This window comes from Elephas maximus, chromosome X (genome assembly GCF_024166365.1).
Source record: "Elephas maximus indicus isolate mEleMax1 chromosome X, mEleMax1 primary haplotype, whole genome shotgun sequence".
NCBI classification, from domain to species: domain Eukaryota; kingdom Metazoa; phylum Chordata; class Mammalia; order Proboscidea; family Elephantidae; genus Elephas; species Elephas maximus.
The window spans coordinates 102,134,437-102,147,955 of record NC_064846.1 but is presented as its reverse complement, the minus strand read 5'-3'; the positions used below and the strand labels follow the sequence as shown (position 1 = coordinate 102,147,955).

General features: G+C 46.1%; 1 protein-coding gene across 1 annotated transcript in view; it reads left to right on the top strand.

The window, feature by feature from the left end:
• Positions 1–248: 248 nt before the first annotated feature.
• The window catches only part of STARD8 (StAR related lipid transfer domain containing 8), a 110,026-nt gene continuing 96,755 nt past the window's right edge, over positions 249–13,519 (top strand). The window contains exon 1 of the mRNA XM_049872350.1: positions 249–404. Within this exon, the coding sequence (XP_049728307.1) occupies positions 360–404 (45 nt within the window). The 5' untranslated portion in view covers positions 249–359. The remainder of the gene's footprint in view (positions 405–13,519) is intronic.

The window sequence follows — 13,519 nt, the reverse complement described above, 5'->3', positions numbered from 1 at the left end:
GGAATTTCAATTGGCATTGCTCTCCAGGCCCAGCCAACTGGTTAGCAGTACCAGTTTAAATCGGTGACCCGCCTCCTGGTCCCTCCTCTTCAACCAGCCTCCTTCTCCCTCCCTTTCTCTCTTTTTCCCTCCCTCTTTCCCTCCCTTGGCCCTCCCAGAGGTGTCTGTAGTTGAGGCGAGCTGAGTTCAGGCCAACCACTGCTGCTCTCTGGCTCTCCCCTCACAGTGCTGGCTGATGGAGCACAGGGCTAGGGCTGACTTTTGCCAAGCCCACAGTCCCCTCTAGCCTAGCCACACAAGGGGAGATTCCTGTGCCTAGCAGAGTCCTGCTGGGTTCAAAAGGCTCCCCACACCCTGCCATGCCTCTGCTGGACATTTTCTGGGCTTGCTTCAGGAAGGTGAAGGTAAGTGGCGTCCCGTACTCAGCCTGCTCCAGTGCTCAGGGAGGAAGGAGGAAACTGGGACCATTGTGTGCTGGGTGAAAGGCAGAACCGCTTCTGAGACTACCCCAGCCTCTTGACACTAGAAAGGGTTGGATTCAAGTTCTGCCTTTGTCACTTACTGGCTCTGTGACCTTCTGCTGTTTTCCCACAAAAACAAGTAGGCTCTTTTTCATAAAACTTGCTTCTATTGCTACCCTGATCTTGCCACAAAGGCAAGATACTTAACCTATCTGGTCCTCAGTTTCCTCCATTGTAAAATGAGGACAACAGTAACACCAACCTTATAGGGTAATAAGATTAGTGTTACTGTTTACATATTAAATACATGCAAATATAAGAGATTATGTATGTAAAGTTTCTAGCTTGATGCCTGGCATGTAGCATCTGTACAACTAATGGTAACTATTATTATTATTCATTTCCATCAACATACACCTATTAACACCTACTCTGTGCTAGGTACCATGGTAGCTACACAAAGAAGAACATAGCTTCTGTCCACAAAGAGGAGGTAAGAAAAGTGACAAATATTTATCAAGCACCTATATTATGCTGTACAGTCAGTCAGTCAACAAATATTTATTGTTCTGGACATGGGGGATACATGAACACGGCAGGACTCATAGGGATGTGTTAGGCATGGTTTCTGTTTTTATGATCCAAGAAACTAGCATTTATTTAGTATCTTCTATGTGCTGGGCATATGCACCTTCGATTCATTAACTCGTGTAATCTTCAGCAAACCCATTGTTTTCCTGCTTGTATAAACAGGGGAAAGGGCACTGTGAATGCTTAGGAAATATTGACAAGGTCACTCAGATATGACTGGAAGAGTTGGGACCTAAAGTCCTAAGTCCATGACCTTCTTCACACTATGTAGCTTTCCACAATCCAGTCCTGTAGGGAGTCTTTTAAACAACTAGCTTGACTGTAAGATAGGATGGAAGTAATTTTGGGACACTTGGGAAGGAAAGACCAACTCCACCAGAAGGGACTTGGAAAGGTTTCACAGGAGGTCATATTTCGGCTGAGCCTGAGGAAGATTTTTGTCAATCCAAAAGGAGGAAGGGCATTCCAGGCATGCCTGGCGGAGGGATGGTCTTGAGCAAGGGTTTGGAGGCAGTCAAAGTGCATTAAATACATGTGGCTGAAGTAGCTGGGGAGGGGAAATGGTCTGCCTCCCAAAGAGTTTAGAATTGATCTGTACCTAGGAGGGGTTCCAAATGAAGTTGTCATCCATCTATGGAGAAATGAGAGAAAAGTAGGGACAATATAGTGCAGTTTTTATAAAGCTACCAAAACCAAACCTGTTGCTGTTGAGTTGATTCCGACTCATAGCGACCCTATATAGGGCAGAGTAGAACTGCCCCGCAGGGTTTCCGAGGACGGCTGGTGGATTCAAACTGCTGACCTTTTGCTTAGCAGCCGACCTCTTAACCACTGTGCCTCCAGGGCTCCTTTCATATAAAGCTAAGTTAATTCAATTCAAAGGGCTGTTCTTTATTTGGAGATAATTATGTCCTTCCTATGGGGGTGGTGGCTTGAATGCTCTTTCTTTTAGGAAATAGTAGTGAGAATTTTTTTTAAATGCCTGTCCTTGGCAAAATAAAAAATTTGCAACCTTCTGAATGTTCCCCAGTTTATTTATTCAATAATTGTTTCCTTCATTCACTAACTCCAAAGTCTGGAAACTACTATTTTAGAGGATGGGGAGCCATCAAAGGGATTTCAGTAAAGTAGGGATAAAATTAAATGTACGGTTTTGGAAAAGCACTCCAGCAGCAGACTGTGGGGATGGTGTGGAAGAGCTCATGTAACAATGCAGAGGAGGACGGAGGTGGCTGCAATGGCAGAGAGGGTGAGTGGGAAGAAGATGAAGAGATGGGCTGAATGATAAGGACTGGGGAAGGAGAATTGAAAATGCCTTTGAGGGTGACACCTGGGAGGCACTGCTTTCCACTACACTGGTTAGATATTCTGCATGCTTGGCATGGATTTAAATCCCTTTGTGCATATTATCCCAAGCTCTCAGACTCCCAGCAAGCACCCCTACCTCATGTAGCCCCTTAGAAAGTATTGGCCTACGAGAGCCCCCAAATAAGGTCAGAAGTTTCTGTCACGGGTCCCAGACACTAACACACAGGCATATATTCACTCACGTGTGCGTCCACAAACACAAGACATGCACATACATTTGTGCACACTACCAGCTATACACACATATGCACAAACATGCCATTCAAATGTGTATACACACATACGCACACAGAAATGCACACAAATACATGCCTTTCCACACACAAGCATGCAGGCACACACAGAGACACACAGATCCAGGCACATATACAAAATTATGTAAACATACAGAAGCATGCACACAGCACAAAGGCACGTATGCACGCATGTGCACATCCGCTAGCCTTTAAATGTCCTCTGTAGACACGAATCAACACAAGGCTAGATCGCAGGGCTAAGGTGCAGCTGGTCAGATCTGTACATGTGTTTGGGCTTTGTGTCCCTTCTTCCAATGCTGCTGCTTTGGGGCCAAATAAGAAAGACAGGCTCTCTGGGATTGTACCCCAGTAAAGAGCGTGGGCTGCTCTAAGCCACCCTCCCTCTCCGAGCCAGGCCCCCTTGTGAGCAATTGCATGGCTGTGGGAGAGCTGACTGAGGGGAGGGGCATGGCTGTGAGGAGAATCAGAGTCTGCCATAGATGAAAGGGCCCTCTTAGATGATCTTGTTCAACTTTCTTGTGGTTCTAATGGGCAAAGTAAGCCTCCCCACCATCCCACACCGTATAGAGCTCTCCAGCTGAATAGGAATGAGGATGGGGGAAGCTGACATATTTGGGTTTGAATTCCACACCTCCGCACACACACTAGCTGTGTGCCCTCGAGCTAGCCTTTTTACCTCTCCAAGTTTCAGCTTTCTTGTTTGAAAAATGATTCTAATCAGTCCTACCTCACAGAGCAGCTATAAGGATTCAATGAGGTCCTGTTTTAAAGTGCTTGGCATGTAGTAGGTGGTCAATACACATGACTTGCTGTAAGCAGATTTCTAAACTGTACACTGAAGGCATCAAAGCAAAGAATAGGGGTCATTCCACGTTTGGAAATTCCAGGGTTAGAGTCTCAGGTCTTGCGAGCTCCTTTGCCACAGCTCCCCCTCAGCCCTCTACTTTGGCCCTGTTCCTGGGTCTAGGAACAGAAGCAACCCTTTTGGGAGTGGAAGAGTGACACCTCAGAAGCCAGGGAAACTGGGTAGGTGGCAAGAGGCCAAGTCAGAGCCCAGGACTGCTTGGAGCTGCCCTGGGGTAGGGCAGATAAGGGACAAGAAGTCTGGGTGTGAGATGAATCCAGTATAGATAGTTTCCTATGTGTCTGATGTGTCTTCTCTGGTGGCCAGTAGCAGCTGGGAAGGTATCTATGGCCTCTCAGTACAACCAAGTCTGCATTATTAGTGCCTCTCTCTAACACACACACAACACAAATGTACACACAGAGGACCATTTCTTTGTTGGATGCTTTTGCCTCCTTCTAGCACCTAGCATGGTGTTGTGTGCATAACAGTTGCCCATTACATGAACACTCTCTTGTGCTACTCAAGTGGGGATACCAGGTCCTGGAGGGCACTGGCTGCTGCTCCCCCTTGGCCGCTACATCTGTGTGACTTTGAGAGCGTCATTTCTTACTAATGTCCCTCTATTCCCACTTCTTGTAATATGGTAGAGTATCACACAATTTCAGAGATGGAAAGACCCTTAGAAGTCATCTATTCTTCCCTTCCTTTTCCTTCCTCCAAACCACCAATGAGGAAACTGAGGTCCAAAGAGGGGAAGGTATGAGCCCAAGGTCACACAAGGCGTCAGAGCACAACTGGATTCAAACACTCCCTACCTGTCCTGTGGCAAAATACAAACACAGCTTGTCTCTGGTAAAATCCAATAGCAATACTAGGTGGGGTGTTTATACACATGCCAACACACACATGCACACATACATTTGCATTGAAATAACCCTGTCTCATCTACCTGCAGAATTCTATGGGAGTCAAAGCAAATCCTGGATAGAAAAGTGACTTGTAAAGTAGGTAACTTGTAGAGGTTAGCTACCCAGTCATGGTTCAACATGGGACATCAGGTTTTTCCCCAGTCAATGTACTCATAAACTTAGGTCATACTTATGAGTACAGGCTTGCCTGAGTTCACCCAAACACACATTTCGCAAGCACCCTTTCCTGTGTACGCACTCCCACAAGTGCACATGGGACTTTCATCTGGCTGTTATAACCGGCTGCCCGGGCATCTATTCATATGGGTGTGTGCTTTCACACCCCTTCCACAGGTTCATATGCATGTACAGACACACGTGAATGTATGTATGTGAACACATATCCTCACGTGGGCTTGTTCATGACAGGCAGGATATAGGGTGAAAGTGTGACAATGCTTCAGTGATTCAGCAGCCCCACTCCAGGCCTTCAGAATGTCTCTACTTTTTCTGGGCCTTTGCCCTTGTCATCCCAGGCAAGACCAGTTGACCACATGCAGGGTGTATTTGTTATGTGGAGGGCCGGGGAGAGTATAAAGAATTCAAGAGTGCATATAAACGTATAGAAAAACTTGGGTCTGAGAAGGGACCTAATAAACTTCTGGTTGCCATCCCCACGTTCTGTGTAGGCATCCCCTCTATCACATCTCACCAAGGCAGTGGTCAGAGGCTGTTGCACACCTCCAATGATGTGGAGCTCACCACCCCCTCATATGGCTTGTTTCATCTCAGGACACTGTCAGAGGTCACTTATCCAGCCTGATATGAATATGTGCATATGTTGTCTGTGTGTGGAAGTGATAGTGTACATGTGTGTATTTGAGACACGTACAGTCACTTCTCAATTACCCATACCAAAGAAATAAATTATGACATAGGTCATGGGAAAACTGTTGAGCAAGGACAGGACGTAGAAGGAGGCTTCACCCCCCGGACCCTCTCTGTAGAGTTCCACAACTCACTCAAATAATGTGTTAGTTGAGTGGTGGGGATTGGCTCCTGACATGTATAAAAAATCGGCATCATGGATTTTCCCCGCATGGCTCATTGTAAGTCACCTGTTGCTGTTGCTAGCTGTCACTGAGTTGCTACCCCACTCATGCACAATGGAACAAAACACTGCCTGGTCTGGTCCTGTGCCACCCCCATGATGGGTTGTAGATTGGACCGTTGTGGTCCATAGGGATTTCCTTGGGTTGATTTTTGGAAGTAGATTGCTAGGCCTTTCTTCCTAGTTTGTCTTAGTCTGGAAGCTCCACTGAAACCTGTTGAGCATCATAGCAACACACAAGCCTCCACTGATGGACGGGTGGTGGCTGCATATGAGGTGCATTGGCTGGGAATCAAACCCGTATCTCCTGCATGGAAACTGAGAATTCTAGCACTGAACCACAAATGTCTCATTGTAAGTCACCTAGATGCTGGCATATACCACAGGTTGTGGGCTGTGGGCAAAGACTATGTTGTGGTTGGGTTATTGGCAGATATGAAGTTAAAGAGAGTTATGAGTTGGTTTCTGGTGATTGAGGTAGCTTTCGGCGGGGGAGGGGGACATACATGGTTCAGAATAGAAAGCAGCTTGACGTGGCAGAAAGACCACTGGACATGGAATCAGCCTGACCTGGATATCATGTCTACCCCTGTCACATCTAGGCTGAGTGGTCTTGGGCACTCTCCTCAGTGGATAAGACTTAATGGGGTGGCCCATGAAATAATGTTTAAAAAGACCTGACACATGATAGATGCTCAATTGGATCAGAATCTGAAAGGATGATCTGAAAGGATGATCTACGGAAGAAAAGAGTAGGGAAACTTATTCAGGGGAGAAGCAGGTTGGTGATAAAAGAGAGAGGAGACACAGAGCCAAGGAACTTGGCCTTGACGCAAGGGTTGGGCGTACATGGTGATGGAAAAGAGGGAAAACTGAGAGGCTTTCAAACTTGTGCATGGGAGTTTGACCTTGGTGCTCACGGTGCAGTGAGAAGATCACGATATCTAGAGTAAGAAGACATGGCGTCAAACCCTTAACCTATCTAAGCCATAACTTGCTAGTTGTGTGACCTTGAGAAAATTACTCCATCCCTCTGAGCCTTAGTTTCCTGCTCTGTAAAATGGAGATAACAATAGTACGCACCTCATAGGATTGTTATGAGGCTCAAGCGAATTAACATGTATAAAGCTCTTAGGAAAGCACCTGGTACATAGTAAGTATTGACTTTTTTTTAATCTGTGCACTGGGAGTAATTATAATTCCTCAGGAAACAGTAGTGAGGATTTAATGAAATAATGATGGCAAAGCCTGTTGAGATGTTTATTTATTGTTATCTTGAACAAAATGAAGGGTTTCCTTAGCCTGTGAAGAGCCTTGACTAATTCATTCTTTCAGTTATTCAACCAAGCAATACTTATTGAGAGCCGACTAGGTGTCGGGAACTATGTTAGGCCCCTACCCTCACAAAGCTTACTGTCTAGTATATATAAAACGGGAGTTTTTCCACTCACAAAACCCAAGTGCCCTGTTGGTGGGTAAGATTGATTCGGTCCAGAAAATATTAGGATCTGGAACTGTTAAGCTAGTTAATGATTTTAGTGTATCCAGTACATGTGCTTGGTGATCTTGCCTAGTACTGAAGGCAAAGGGATGGCCACACTGGAGTCCGCTTAATTCTTTCGACAACAAGGCCCACAATAACTGTAAAAGTGGGCCCACCCTGGGAATGGGGATGGAGCCTCCCCAGAATTTGCCTGATATGAAGCTCCTAACCCCTTGTTCCCTTCCCTGAGTTGTCCCATCTCAGCACAACTGGTGAGTTCACTCTAGAGTCACCTGAAATTGGACAATATTTGCTCTGGGAGTAGAAGAAATGGCAACGGGCACTGGAGAGGACAAATGGAGAGTTTTGACTCTGACTTGTGCCTTGGACACATATTTTTACTTTGCCTTCAGCTTCTTTGGTGCCAAAAGGTGTATGACTGGGGGATGCTGAGGGTGGAGGACATTTCTGACTACATGACTGGCGAAGGCAGAAGTAAGCGGGAAAGGCAATGTCAGGTCCTTTTTCCAAAGCACTAAAGAACATTGGAATTAATACTAGCTAAAAAAAAAATTTTTTTTAATACTTATAGAGCACACAGTATGGGGTGGGCACTGTTCCAGGCCATTCACGTATATTAACTCATTTTATCCTCACAACAACCCTGTGAGACAAATGCTATTATTATCATCATTCTCATTTTACTAAAACACAGAAGGGTTAGGAAGCTTAACCAAGGCCACACAGCTATTACGTGGTAAAGCTGGGATTTGTAACCCAGGTAATCTAGTTCCAAAGTTTCTGTTCTACCCACTACGGTTATGTAATCCGTGCCTCAGTTTCTCCACCTGTACAATGAGGGGGTTGGATTTGTTTATCTCTAAGAGTCCTTCTAGCTTTGGTACTCTCATCATATTTCACATATATTTTTATGAACTTCTAGGTCAAATAAAAAAAAAAGTGCTCCTAAAGTGTCAGTGATTTCTACTCAAGGTCCCTGGGGAGGAGGGAAAGGGAACCTAGTCTCAGGGAAAGGAGTCCGTACTGGAGGTTGGTCCTCCCAGCAGCCCGTAGGGCCTGAGAACAGCTGGAGGCTTAGGAAGCTCTGGGGGCCAGGGCCTGTCCTGCATTTCCAAGTCACCAGTAACAATAACAAGGAGCAGGGACTCTGGGTGCCTGTGCTGGAATTTGGGGTCAGAGGTTTCACAGTGGGATGGGGGAGTGGAGCTTCTTGACCCCATCCCTCTGGCCAAGCCTTGAGCTACTGCTGCTGTTGCCAGGGACTTTAGAGTAGGGTTCAGCTGGTGGTTCCTTGGCTGAGTTTGCAAATGGGCAGGGCAGAGGAAGCCCTGCACTTGGGGAGTGGGATTGGAGGCCTTGGAAAGGTGTGTGAGCTGACATCCTCTGGGCTGGGTGATCCTCTGAGGGCTTGAGAGAAGGAGGTGGTATAACGATATAAATGTACTAGTTGGAAACAGGACACCAATCTCCTAACCGGGGTTCTGTCTCTTCTTCCCCTAGCTGAACCTCAGTTTTTTCTTCTACAAAATGGCAAGAATGCTCCCTATTTCATAATTGATTGCAAAGATGACATATGTGAAAGGGTCTGCCATATAGCAGGTACTCAGTAAAAGTAAGTTAAATTTGAGATAGTGGACTGGTTGTTCTGGGTAACCTTGAGCCCATCACTTGGATCTTCAGTTTCCTCATCTATAAAATGGGAAGAATTTTTGCATGCCATTCCCTGCAACCCCTGGCTGGGGACATCCTATGGATGTAAAACGATGGTAGAAAACACTGATGTTACTCTCCTGAGGTTCTGGACGTGGGTTGTTTAGGCCATTGCCCACACTCATCCTACCCCCATCTCTACCCTCACCACTGATCAGGTTAGTTGAGTTGAAAAGAGGCTCCATCCCACTCTGGAACCGCTGTGTTTCTCCCCTCCAGCCCCCTCCTACACTCACTCCGTTTAAGGCCACTATCCCTGCAGGACTCCCAAGGTCTGGGCAGGAAGAAGCGTCCCTGCTGGCTGGTGGGAAAGTCAAGTCTTTGGGATATGACATTCCAGAGATTATCCAGAGAACCCCTGGGGGTTACAGCTGCTTACTCACTCTTTTCCCCCTCCCCCTCCCCAGCTCTCGGCCTGCTGTGGAAGAGAGGACAGTAGGGCCTGAGGCTGGAAAATGCTGGGGGGAAAGTGGCCTGAAGGCCTGTAGGGGGTGGGTGGGTCACAGTTCTGCAGACAGCTCTACAGGCCAGGGGTGTGTGTATGTGTGTGTGTGTGTGTGTGTGTGTGTGTGTTTAGAGGGAGCAATGAAAAGAGGTTCCACCAGGATTGGCAGGAAGGAATTAAAATGAAAAGAACACAAGGAATTCTTATGAGTTGTCATGGGGGGACTTATAAAATGATATGAAGATCAACATTCCTGAGACTACAGGTTGGTTGCCCTTTTGGGGGTGGGTGGGTGAGTGGGTATTAGATCACAGTAGTCCTGGTGTGTAGAAATAAGACAGTCAAGGCTTCTGAGATGAGCCATACACTACAAACTGGTAAGGGACAGCTTTCACAGGGATCTTGGAAGCCCACTCCCTCAGAGAGATAGAAGGGAGATTGGCCCTCTGGGGATTCCTCAAAAGGCTACCCCAGACTCTAAATTCTACAAAGGCCTTCTAGAAGTCATTTCTTTTATTGCCCTTTCCCCAGCTGGGATTGTTTCTCACCCTCTTACTACTGATGCAAGGACAAGAATTGTCAGGTTCAGTGGTAGAATTCTCACCTTCCACAGGGAAGACCTGGGTTCGATTCCCGAGCAATGCATCTTATGTGCAACCACTGCCCATCTGCCAGTGATGCTCGCGCATTGCTATGATGCTGAACAGATTTCAGTGAAATTTCCAGACCAAGACAGTCTAGGAATAAAGGCCTGGTGATCTACTTCCAAAAATCAGCCAGTGGAAACCCTATAGATCACAATGGTCCAATCCACAATTGATCATGAGGATGGTGCAGAACAGGGCAGCGTTTGGTTCTGTTGGGCATGGGGTCATCATGAGTCAGGCCAACAACAACACCTTTCATTATGTGCAACAAGTCTGAGGCCCAGGAAAGAAGTTGGTCAAAGGTACATGGTCAGGCCCAGAATGCCTGTGTTGGTCAGTACTACCCTAAACAGGTCTTCTCTGCTCTTTTCAGTGAAGTTATTGGTGTCCCGCCTGGCCACAGCACCCCAACCCCAGAAGACATCACCCCCTGAACATTAGCATGTGTTTCCAGGCCACTAGGACAGGGTTTAAAAGGGACATCATGACACTAGTGCTCCAGTTTAGGACCTGGTAGCAGGTTCAATCCAGCTCCAGCCCACACGCTGTCTGCCATCTACTCAGCTGTCTCCACTCTGAACTGTGAGCTCCTCTGGGTCCCAGTCTGTGTCTTAGCCACCCTGTGTCTGGCCTGGCCCAGAACAGCTCCTATTCTAGGCCTAGCTTAGAGAAAGTTTGCTGAGTACCTGGAACACACATGCACACTGATGCACATAAAAGTGGCCAAACCCACCCTACCCCCTTCCCAGCTGAGAGACCCCAAAAGATAGAGGAGTCAGGTCCAGAGGAGTCAGGTGAACCTGCGCCCCACAGTGGCCATAGTCTGCATTGGCAAAACACAGGCTGGGCCTGGGGGTGGTGCGAGCCCACTCTGGAAGGAGAGAGGGCCAGGCTGTGAATAAGGGCTCTGTGTGGCCCAGCTGAGAGGACTGGGGGAGGCTGGAATGTGAAGAATGTGCTCTCAAGGCTGTGACCCCAGGCCTGGACTGTGGCACATGGTTGGCCAGGGATTGGAGGGAGCATAAAAACCAGGCAAGTAAAGGATGAAAAGTCTTCTCCGGACATCCCCCCATAGTAGAGCAAGGACTGCTACTAGATCCTGCAGGCTGAGCAGAGAGGATGCTGGGCAGAGTGAGCTCCGTCCCAGCCACTTATGTCTGAGAACTCCTTGAATCTAAATAAAGCCTGTCAGTGACCTTTGCAGACTGTCTCCAAACCACCTCTCTCACACCTTCCTACTGCTCATCCGGCAACCATCTTCTGCTTTTATCTCCCCTTTGGTTCTGGCTCTCTTTCACTCTTTCAACATGTTTCCCTTTTTCTCTCAGAAATTTCTGATCTTTTTCTATCTGGCCATTCTATCTTCCACTAGACTGCAAGTGCCTCAAAGGCAGGGACCATGTCTGGTCTTGCATTTGTAGATCTAGCACAGTGCTTATTGAACACCTCTAAGCAGATGCTCCACACTCTTCAAATCCAACAAGTCTGAAATGAGATTCATTACAAAATGAAGATTCCCCTCCCACCTACCTCCAAACAACTCCTTTTCCTCTGTTCCTGATATCAATTATTAACACCATCATTCATCCAATGGCCCAAGCCAGAAACCTTGGACTCATCCTTGAATCCTCTCATCTTCCCATGTCCTATCATTTACTTTGATTACACCATGCAAATAGCTCACATATTAGTTCCCTCCTTTCTATCCCAGAGGTCACTGCCCTGACTCAAAACCTTACTATTACTCTGATCTCCCTGTCTCTTGTCTTGCCTAACTCTCCCTGGCCCCTATTCTTTTTTTTTTTTTAATTTTTATTGTGCTCTAAGTGAAATTTTACTAATCAGGTCAGTCTCTCATACAAAAATTTATATACACCTTGCTATATATGCCCAGTTACTCTCCCCCTAATGAGACAGCACATTCTTTCTCTCCACCCTGTATTCCCCATATCGATTCAACCAGCTTCTGTCCCTCTCTGCTTTCTCATCTCCCCTCCAGACGGGAGCTGCCCGCATAGTCCCAATTGTCTACTTGAGCCAAGAACCTCACTATTCACCAGTATCATTTTCTATCCCATAGTCCAGTCCAATCCCTGTCTGAAGAGTTGGCGTTGGGAATGGTTCCAGTCTTGGGCTAACAGATGGTTTGGGGACCATGACCTCCAGGGTCCTTCTAGTCTCAGTCAGACCATTAAGTCTGGTCTTTTTATGAGAATTTGAGGTCTGCATCCCACTGCTCTTCTGCTGCATCAGGGATTCTCTGTTGTGTTCCCTGTCAGGGCAGTCATCGGTTGTAGCCAGGCACCATTTAGTTCTTCTTGTCTCAGGCTGATGTAGTCTCTGGCTTATGTGGCCCTTTCTATCTCTTGGGCTCATAATTACCTTGTATCTTTGGTGTTCTTCATTCTCCTTTGTTCCAGGTGGATTGAGACCAATTGATGCATCTTAGATGCTCACTTGCTAGCGTTTAAGACCCCAGACGCCACTCTCCAAAGTGGGATGCAGAATGTTTTCTTAATAGATTTTATTATGCCAATTGACTTAGATGTCCCCTGAAACCATGGTCGCTAAACCCCCACCCCTGCTATGCTGGCCTTTGAAGCATTCAGTTTATTCAGGAAACTTCTTTGCTTTTGAGTTAGTCCAGTTGTGCTGACCTTTCCTGTGTTGTGTGTTGTCTTCCCCTTCACCTAAAATAGTTCTTATCTACTATCTAATTAGTGAAAACCCCTCTCCCTCCCTCCCTCCCCACTCTGGTAACCATCAAAGAATATTTTCTTCTCTGTTTAAAGTATTTTTCGAGTTCTTATAATAGTGGTCTCATACCATATTTGTCCTTTTGCAACTGACTAATTTCACTCAGCCTAATGCCTTCCAGATTCTTCCATGTTATGAAATGTTTCACGGATTCATCATTGTTCTTTATCGATGCGTAGTATTCCATTGTGTGAATATGCCATAATTTATTTACCCATTCATCCGTTGATGGGCACCTTGGTTGCTTCCATCTTTTCGCTATTGTAAACAGAGCTGCAGTGAACACGAGTGTGCATATATCTGTTCGTGTAAATGCTCTTATTTCTCTAGAATACATTCCGAAGAGTGGGATTGCTGGATCATATGGTAGTTCTATTTCCAGGTTTTTAAGGAAAGACCAAATCAATTTCCAAAGTGGTTGTTCCATTTTACAATCCCATGAGCAGTGTGTAAGTGTTCCAGTCTCTCCACAACCTCTCCAACATTTATGATTTTGTGTTTTTTGGATTAATGCCAGCCTTGTTGGAGTGAGATTGAATCTCATTGTAGTTTTGATTTGCATTTCTCTAGTGGCTAAAGATCGTGAGCTTTTCCTCCCGTATCTGTTAGCTACCTGAATGTCTTCTTTAGTCAAGTGTCTGTTCATATCCTTTGCCCATTTTTTAATTGGGTTATTTGTCTTTTTGTAGTTGAGTTTTTGCAGTATCATGTAAATTTTAGAGATCAGATGCTGACCAGAAACGTCATAGCTAAAAACTTTTTCCCAGCCTGTAGGTAATCTTTTTACTCTTTTGATGAAGCCTTTGGATGAGCATAGGTGTTTGATTTTTAGGAGCTCCCAGTTATCTAGTTTCTCTTCTGCATTGTTAGTAATGTTTTCTATACTGTTTATGCCATGTATTAGGGCTCCTAA